Source organism: Egretta garzetta, unplaced genomic scaffold (genome assembly GCF_000687185.1).
Source record: "Egretta garzetta isolate BGI_Z169 unplaced genomic scaffold, ASM68718v1 scaffold447, whole genome shotgun sequence".
NCBI classification, from domain to species: Eukaryota; Metazoa; Chordata; class Aves; order Pelecaniformes; family Ardeidae; genus Egretta; species Egretta garzetta.
Window position 1 is genome coordinate 1,157,879 of NW_009260397.1, and position 9,523 is coordinate 1,167,401.

At 44.2% G+C, this 9,523-nt stretch overlaps 2 protein-coding genes across 6 annotated transcripts in view; one reads left to right on the top strand and one right to left on the bottom strand.

Moving 5' to 3' along the window:
- The window catches only part of LOC104130143 (lysine-specific demethylase 2B), an 86,482-nt gene extending 84,051 nt beyond the window's left edge, over positions 1–2,431 (top strand). For all 4 annotated transcript variants that reach the window (XM_035898557.1, XM_035898556.1, XM_035898559.1 and 1 more), the window contains 2 exons: positions 152–370; positions 873–2,431. In XM_035898557.1, the coding sequence (XP_035754450.1) occupies positions 152–370; positions 873–1,054 (401 nt within the window). In that variant the 3' untranslated portion in view covers positions 1,055–2,431. The remainder of the gene's footprint in view (positions 1–151; positions 371–872) is intronic.
- A 44-nt stretch (positions 2,432–2,475) lies between these two features.
- On the bottom strand, positions 2,476–8,557 carry RNF34 (ring finger protein 34). Of its 2 annotated transcripts, XM_009643109.2 has the most exons (5): positions 8,338–8,557; positions 6,572–6,961; positions 6,186–6,242; positions 5,737–5,938; positions 2,476–4,277 (listed from the first exon to the last, which is right to left on the bottom strand). In XM_009643109.2, the coding sequence occupies exons 1-5, from the start codon at positions 8,539–8,541 to the stop codon at positions 4,090–4,092; spliced, it is 1,041 nt and encodes a 346-aa protein (XP_009641404.1). In that variant the 5' UTR covers positions 8,542–8,557; the 3' UTR covers positions 2,476–4,089. The 2 variants fall into 2 exon arrangements, with proteins under 2 accessions (XP_009641404.1, XP_035754468.1); XM_035898575.1 differs by lacking the exon at positions 6,186–6,242.
- Between the last annotated feature and the right edge of the window lie 966 nt (positions 8,558–9,523).

The following is a 9,523-nucleotide window of genomic DNA, read 5'->3' on the forward strand; positions in this document are numbered from 1 at the left end:
ATGTCCCCTCCAAAGCTCCAGACAGGCGAAAGCGTCTGAAGTTGACGTAGGGCAGCAGTGTTGTGTGTCACAGTGCATTTCATATAGATCTGCAGATGTTTGCAATTTGGGGTGAGGCTTTTGGGAGTGACCGGCTGCCTCCACTCTCCAGGTCAGATCGACAACCGGAGTAAACTACGGAACATAGTTGAGCTGCGTTTGGCTGGCCTGGATATTACGGATGCTTCTTTGCGGCTGATCATAAGGCACATGCCTCTGCTCTCCAAACTCAATCTCAGTTACTGTAATCATGTGACAGATCAGTCTATTAACCTGCTGACCGCGGTTGGAACCACCACGCGGGATTCATTAACAGAAATTAATTTATCAGGTAAGCGATGTGGGGGCAGGGGCGGGGGGAGGGTGGGAATTGCCCGTTGGCGTTAGGCTGGTGTGGAGCGCTGGCTGGTGGAGGTGGGTTTGCCCAGCTCTTCCCCCCCCCCGGGGTGCAACCCCCCCTGCCCAGGGCTCCATTTGGGCAGTGGGGAGTGCTGCTGGGGTAGGTAACCCCCGGGCCCTGTGCCCGCTGATGGGAATGCTGCTCCCACTCAGGAGCCGCGCGTGGCACCTGGCTCAGCCTTCACAGGGGATTTTCCAGGGCTGGGATTTTCCAGGGCTGCCGCTGGGTGCATCCGGCCCGCTCTGCGTTACCTCATTGGTTACACGGCAGAGCCCCAGGGATGGGAGCGCTGCGATGAGGCCGGCTGGGCACAGCGCGGGGGGAGCAAGGACCTGCCGCGGCTGGGAGAAACCCTCCTGGGGCTGGCGAATGACCGAGGCGCGCTGTTAAACTTCTCCCCCTCTGTGTTTTTGTTTTTGCTGTCCCCCGGCAGACTGCAATAAGGTGACTGACCAGTGCCTGTCTTACTTCAAACGCTGCGGCAACATCTGCCAGATCGACCTGAGGTACTGCAAGCAAGTGACAAAAGAAGGCTGCGAGCAGTTCATAGCGGAGATGTCAGTAAGTGTCCAGTTTGGGCAAGTGGAAGAAAAACTTCTGCAAAAACTGAGTTAGTTAAAGGACATGTGTAAATACTGGGGCGGGGGGGAAGGGACTAAGAACATGTAGGGATTTTATTTTCAATTGGGAACTTGGAATATTGGAAAAATACCGCGGTTGGATTTTACAACTCTTGTTGAGGAGAGAACAACATGAAACTACCCACGTTGAGAATTTCAACTTGTGCCACTAATTCAGTCTACCTGGGATGTCCTGCACTGGCTCTTATGCAAATTCATAAGGCGACTGTTACTGATGAGAATTGTTCACACCCGGAAGACGACTGATCTCCAAGAAATACTGTTATTTAAAGTACCACAGCATGTGCTTGGTAGTGTAAATTTGATTTCTGCTTTTCATTTCTTAAAACAACAACAACAACAAAGTCGGTGTCATTAAAGTGGACCACGCACTGCATTTCTGCCTTCTTAACACGTTTTGTTTTGTTACATCTTACATTATGCAGAACTATTTTTGTACAAAAATTGTTTAAAAATTATTTATGCAATGTTTGAATGCATTACCAGTGTTTCGGTTTTGATTGCCAATTTTTATCTTTACTTATGGTAGGCGAGAACTTAACCTATACTTCGTAGACAGTATCTATCTGCAAACGTGCCCAGGTCAGGAAAAGTAGGTTAATACTTTCACCTTCAAGCATGTTTTAATGGAAGTTTATATCCTGCTTTGTATACTTCAGAAGTGACATAAGCATGTTGTGGAAATAAGGTGTAAATTATAGTTGAAGTTAAAACACTTTGCCAAGTTTTATCTGTATAGAAATCACCTTTTTCTCAAAATTTTAAAAAATTCCAATTTCAGCTTTTGCACATAGGAGGGTTTCACTCTGTAGCATGAGCTCTTGTACTCAATATAAAATTAATTTATACAGTGAGTCCAGCAGTAGAATAAATGGTCAAACGTAGTCTCTCTTTCTTTGAAGTGTGAGTTGAGTTCTCATTTAAGGTTTATAACATGGTTATTTCCTGATTGTAAAATTCTGCATTCATAAGTGCCATTGTTGTACGGTGTTGTTTTCGTAGACCTTCCTGATGCAGTTTTACCTTTGTTGAATTTGTATAAACAATTGTACAAAAACAGGTGTTGGCTCTGCAGGTTTCTGTTGCAAGGCGGGGTTGTTCCGGGGGGAAGCTGTGCTCAGGCTTTGGGTGTGTGGAGCCTGGGGGTCACCTCTGGCTTGGAAGGCAGAGCAGGTGAGTGCCAGGGTTAACAGCAGCAGCCCCTCTGGTACTTGCCTTTAGGTTGGTGCGCTCTCTTTTTACTGAGGTGGGGATAAAATACACACACGTACCCTCCTCAGGCTGGAACCTGCCCCGGTGAGTGGAGGACGCTTCCACAGCTCAAGCAGAATGTTAAAGCTTGAGCTGAGAAACCAACAGCACTCCCCGAGCTGCTTAAGAAAAGAGACGGAGGCTGAGAAAGCCCATTGCAAATCTTTATTAAGCTTGTGTGGCTAATGATCAGCACGGACCTAACAGAGAGGGTCTGGGTTTTCTTCATTAGCTTACCCGCTGGACAGCGACTCCAGGAATTAAGTACCATTAAAAAGTTACTTCTAAAAAATAAAGCCATTGAAAGGTTTGCTCCCTTCTGAAAAATAACCAGCAGTGGCTCTAGGCTGTGTATTTTATTTTGAGGAGGAGCTACTTTCTCTTTTCCAAGCCAGGTGAGTTTTTCATGTAGAAGACAAGAGCAGGCGTGACAGCGTGGCAGGGGTAAGAGTTTGGGGGTACTGCAGCCTAGGCAAAGCCTGCCCCTGTCTCTGCTACAGTGCCAGCACGGGGGTAAGTAACAGGAGAAACTGTAGCTTAAAGGGTGATCGCCCAGGACAGACTGGCTCACTCATCACCCCTTGGTTTCACAGTGGACTCAAACTCTGTCGTGACAGTGCTTGGCCATGGGCAGCCTCACCCCTGCACGGGAGGGGCTCTTGCCCCTCTCCCCCAGGCTGTCTGCCACAGGGCCCGTTACTCTTCTTGCTCCGAGAGGGCCCTGACCCCTGCTGTGGGCACCAGGCCCGGCTGGAGCCTGGGCTGAGGGCAGCGCAGGTCCCTCAGCAGCCCCCAGGAAGTGTGGTTAATAGCGACTCGGCCTGGGTTAAAAGTCTGTTAAGGTGAGGTTTTAACAAATACCATCCTCCCTTTCCCTTAATAAACTCCTCCCATTTAAGGTTAGTAACACCATACATTCCACATGTTAGCAGCAAGGAGTTTCATGACCCTGATCAGTATTCACAGTAATGTCAGGTTGTCGGCACATGGCGTACAATCATCACGTGTAAGAGTAACAGTTACAATAGGCATGAGTGGATTAAGGACCACAGTAATATGGTTTACTATACCCCTTTTTAAAAAAATACTTTTATTCCTAAACTAAAAAACACATAATAATTGGTATTCGGACACCACACGGCAGAGCCCTGCAAAGTGACGGAGCTTTTTGTACATTTACAAAGAATGGCCAAGACCGTAGAGGTGTAATGGCAGACATTCTGCGCAGGAGAGATTGCTTAAGGGCCTCTGTGCAGGTACAGTTAATGGCAGTGCTTTCTACAGTCGTATTTTATACTGTTAACACTGTTGCAGGGACAGTGTCAGAACAGTTACATTCTATAATTACGTAAAAGCTGAATATTCAACTGATACATTCATTGCTTCTAATGCACTAGACAACGTACACGCTAGTATGGTCGAGCAAAGGTACCGCTTGCCCAGTACTGAATGCGCTAATTAGAGGTGATATTCTTCAGAAGAGAGCAAGAACTGCTGTAAACAGTTTGACTCAAACAGTTTGTGGGTTTGTAAGGTAAGTCAGGCAGCGCTATCACTGTACACACGGGCATCGTGTGGTACCACCCAACCCTAGGGTTCAGTATGCTGTAGAAAAATGTTTCAGAAACTTCTAGATCCTGCTGTTCAAAACAGTGCGTTTATCGAGAACTAAAAAGCTGACATACGCCCCAAGGCTCGGCACTCCTGCCCCCAGCATTGCTGAAAGGGCAACTACAAAATCTGGTTTTGGTCTGGGGTTTAAGATTTGAACACGTGCACGGCCCGTACAACGTACTGTCGGCAGATGGGGCACTCGCTCATCCTCTTGCCGCACTTGGTGCAAGTGACCATGTGGCCGCACTCCAGCAGGACGCAGTCGATCACCGCATCCATGCAGATCCGACACAGGTTGTCATCGTTGTCGTTCAGCTGCATCTTCTCACCCTCTGAAACAAAATGGAGAGGGAGGTCACGCATGCAGGCCCTGGAAAACCAGTTAAGTGCTAGCTCAGGCACCCGCTAAAATACGCAGACAGCCAATTTAGCATGAAGTAGTGCTGCTCCCTGTTCACAGCAGGTTTTCTAGCCCACGGCTGAGAATTAATCCATGATATGTTCCCTCCAAAACAAAAAAAAACAACCCAAGAACTAGAAAATCCCTACATGAACAGCCAATATTTGTCTTCATTCTTTAAACTCGGAGACCATTTTCAATTCAGAACATAATGACTGTGAAATCAAGTGCTGGATTAAAATTCAGAGCATGTTGGTTTTCCATCTCTAAGCTTGCTTCATTCAGCAGAACACTTTCCTCAGAAGATTAAACACAATAATAATAAAGCAGACTAAGACGTGGAAGCCTTAAGTAGGCGGTAAAGATGGCAGAACTGAACAAAACCTGTCAAGTTTCATTGCAAATAGACAACATCCCCTATCGACAACCCAATGTTCCATCAGACCACATTGAAAAAAAAAAAAAAAATTGTAAGTTTAAAGCTTGATTTCAGACAGGTTTTCAATCCTAGTTTAGGACCAAAACGAGGGTCTCACTTAAGCCATGTTCTGACATTCACTAACAGCCCCCCACCTTCACAACCCTTCTTCCCCCCAGTTAGCTGATTACTTCACACCTGAAGTGTACGTGCAGGCACAAGCTGGCTGTGAAGTGGGAGAGGGCTAATAAGCTAATAATAAGTTTTCCGGTCACCACAGTCCCCTGTTCTTTACAGCCTGACTGCTGGATGTAGGAATGAAGAGCCAGGCAAGCATTGCCCAAGTTGGTGATGTCATCAAAAAGTTGCTCCTCGGATCGTGCTTTGTGAACAGGAATGGGTCTGTGGGCGCGACAGTCACACGAGTGAAAGACTCCAACTGTTGAGTGTACCGGGGTAGCAGCAGGCAGTCGCTGAGCTGCGGCCACAGAACCACCTTACCGCAAAAACATGGACTGAGACCAAGCCACTTGAACTTGGACTTCTGCCACTGTAGCTTTTAATTCTCTTACCACAGTAAAAGACCTGAATTGCTTTGGTCTGCTGATGGCTACAGAGAAGCTCCCTCGCTAATACCTTGTGAAACCCAATAAAGGACGTGGAGGTGCCGAGTTTCACGTTCACTGAGGAACTGGCTCTCAGTTGTGCAATTTCACCTTCACCATGAAAGCCGAGCTCGCTGAGCTTTGGGAAAAAAAGTCTCAAAAACCCAGCACAATCCTGGAAAGCTTCATTTACTCACTACAACCATGTTCAGCTACTCTAGATGCACCCTCAGTTGTTAAAACGCACTTGCCAGTTGTTCCAGCTGAGCAGACCCAGTTAGATACCAAGTCCTTCTGTTGGCAGAACCAGCTACTGGAAACCAGAAAGTAAGTAGTCTTAAAAAAGTGAGAATTAAATATAAACCTACGTGTCTTGTGGTTTTCCTCACTCTCTCTGTATAGTCTGCTCACTTTTTCCACAAGTTCCCATTTTTCACAGCATCCTGAGTAGTTGACAAAATTACACGCAAGTATTTCCTTCAGCTGTCGAACACTCAACCCTTCAATGTCTTCCAGACTTGAAATATCAGACAAAGATGCCCTCGCTCGCTTTCTGGACAATCCAGGGGTCTGAAACACATCAATTGTATATTTGTAACTGTCCTGGTAAGTTCAGAGCACCAGGTCTGGTGTTACATTAAGCTGCAGCAGCTTGGCTAAAGTTTTGTTCTTTTTAAAACAAGTATTTGCAGATAGGCATTGCTAGACCCAGCAAACTCGGAAAGAACCAGAGCATGACAGTAACAGCTGACAGAGATCTGAACACCTCACGGTGTCATGTGCCCAAAATTCGTTCTTGGGATATTTCATCTCTCACCTGCTCTTCTGCACTTTCTTCTTCTTCATTATTTATAGAAGAGGTTTCCGTTTGTCCCTGTGTACAAAATGAAACTAATCAGGATAAAACCACATTATCCCTTATAAAATATTTTCCATTGTACCAAACGGATCACAAATGACAATGACATATTGAAGTCTCAATTGCTACCAATCATAATCGAATTAAGTCACCTCTATCATCTAAACCAGTAATCTTAACTAGTAATCTTCTGTTTTCAGGTGAGAGATACAAAAAAGCATTTTTGCTGCCACCCTGAACTGCACCAACTGGCATTTTATTTTAAATAGTAAGAGTGATGCATACCTATTTAGGAAAAAACCCAAAGAGCTATGCTATTCCATAACACACGTTAATTATCATACCCGTAAAGGTGTTCCATTTCCTGTGCTTCCCCTTCTGTTTGCAAGTTCTCCTTGAGATGACACCGATACAGACATAGAAAATGGATGAGTAAAAAACCCCGAAGTCTGTGACCGTGATGAATGCAAGCTACCAGCGTCCATATCCTCCTCCGAACCTAACCCGTGATGGCACAGCACAAGATCCACCAAGTCTTCTTTCTCTCTGCAGGTATCTGTTGGTATGTTTCTGAGAATCAGATACTGACGCAGCTCCTTTACTTTCAGTCTCATTAACTGAGGTCGCTGAAAGGCTGTTTCTTGCAGCAAGTGGCAAGTGGAACATCTTCTGAGATTCTCTTGCAAGACTGAACAAACTGAGCAAAAATCCTTCTTGCAGTCACAACACACGTGCTAAGCAGAAAAAGGAAATAACCGTTCAGCTGTGTGTCATAGGGAACAGATCTAGACCCTGCTTCTCCCTTCTTCAGGCTACGTAATAATTTACTATTAGTGTCCTAATCATCAGTTTTGACAGACATAGTTTTTAGGATTTAAGTCTAGAAAACTGGCCTGTCAAGTAGATTTGCAGGTGTTTCAAGGCAGTCCATTGCTTTTGTAGCACTACTGTCAGCTGATTTGAGGTTTCGATGAATAAAGCATTATGAATAAACAAATGAATAAAGTACTCAATTTGTAGCTTACACAATAAATGAACTTGAAAGCCAGTCAATTTTATGGCATGTTAAAATATTTTTGAATACACTAAGTGTCAGGTCTCTTTTCACATGTGTAAAACCAGCACGGTTCCCAAACTTTAAAGAACGTACTTCTTCCTCCATTGAATCAAAGAATTCAAAGCAGGCCTTAAATGCGACGAATGACATGGTAGGTAAATACTCCCCAGAAGGGCAGGTATCATTTCAGGAGAGAGCTTTGTTCAAAGGGCTCACTACAATATACAAAAGCTAGAATAGGCAAGACTTGCAGCAGCGATTTTAAATGGTCATCTCATCCGCTGCGAGCAAATCCAAACTATTCAAGTTTTTCAGGATTTTAGTAAATTAGTATTAGCTTCAGAAAATGTCCCTACACAACGCTTAATCGACCAAAGTGTTTGCCATGCAAACGACAGGACACATAGGAAGGGGGAAACTGAACTGAAACTGAAGAGGCTTCATGTTTATCTAAAAGAGCTGCAGAGAATTAGGTCACAGTGTACAAAATAACAGTACATGGACAGTCATGATGCAAGAAGCATTATTAACAATCTCAGTTTTATTTATCTGCGTTAACCCACCAACCTGCCTCCAAATGAAGGAAGAGGCTGCTGGAGGGCAATAGTATTTAACAACTAAACCTGGTTAGAAAACAAACAGAACTATGGGGGTATTTCACAGAAAGAAACTGTGATACTAAATGGTGCGGGTTTAGCTTTTCCATCACCCAGTTTGTTCATTCCAGTACCCAACCACTATGTTTGGCATCATCTTCAAAACCAGATGTGTTTTAATGTTTAGGATTCTGAAACTAAAACACTATCTTACAAATTAGAATCCACTAATTTTTAGGTCAGACCAGATCCAGTGTGTCACCGATTAATGAACATCAGACCTCTTAACTTCTAATCCTGTCTGACATTAATTTCCTGTGACCTCAGAATAAGACACTTACTCCCTTCCTGGCTCTCTGCCTCAGGTTTCCTTATCTAAGGAAAAACACACATTCACCTCCCAGTATGCCTACAGATTAGTTCTCAAGAGTAGAAATGTAACAGGAAACATACTCACTTTTTTCCTAAAAACTGAAAAGGAAAGTCCACAGGCTTTGCAAACTATGTTAGCGCCCGCCGCAGCTGGAGGTGGATATGCTGAGAAGTCTGTATTCGGTGTGAATCTGAAGGGGCCAGCACCTCCCCCCCAGCCAGCCTGCTGGCCACGCACAGCTCCAGTACCCATGACTTCATTCAGCAATCCACAGCAGGAAGCCCACATGGAAGTAGCTCCCGCCTGAAAACGTTCACAATGAGAGAGAAAAAAAAAAAAAAAAAGAAAAAAAAAAAAGAAAATTAATATCTGAAAGCCCACATCAGATGTGACTTGCTACCAAAGAGCTACTTCACTCCATCTGTCATCATCCCAAAAGCATGTGGTGTGAATTCCCAGAGCACCAGGAATTCAGCACACTAACGTCTATAACAGCCCAATAATCTTCACCTCCCAGCTGCAAACCAAAGTAGGTAAGATCTGCTTCCGAGAGCCTCACGCGGGCAGAAGGAGCTCACTTTCATAACTCCTTTTCTAGCAGAGCTCTGCACAAAAAGGGCAAGGAATTTGAGGAGGTAACGCAATAGCAGAGGAAAGAAGGAAGAGACTAACAGCCAGTCGTAGGTGAGAGGCAAAACCTGAAATGAAGACAGGCAGCAACAGAACAATTTATCATAATTCGTGCAGAGCTGTCCCCTGCAGGATCTGCTCCAGAACTAATCCAGTTCTTACATGACTCACAATAAAACTCTCTCTAAAAAAACTTTCTGGGTCTTCAAACTTCAAAGTAACAAACCAATCTCCATTAGAAACTAGTTATGATCTAGTTTGAGAGGGAAATGTTTTTCAAGACCTCTCTGAACCTTGTTGTCTTACAAAACGTCTAACAAAAATTAAAGTAACTCTAAATGAACTTACTCTATATTGATTGGATTTTGGTTTTGAGTCATACAATTTAATCTTAAAACACTACAAAAAATTCTAAATACATAAATAAATTGTTACTTTTTTCCTTGAAAACCTTTAGCACTAGATTCTCTATGAAAAATGCATAGTCTACTTAAAGTTGGAATTTGGACTCCACGTCGTTCAGGTCACATGTTTAATCACTGTCATGTGGCAAAAAAAGGCAAACAGAATTACATCAGGTTCTTTGTGAAAGGAAGCAGAGCTGCACAACTTCCTTTACACAATTTTTTTTTCATACTCT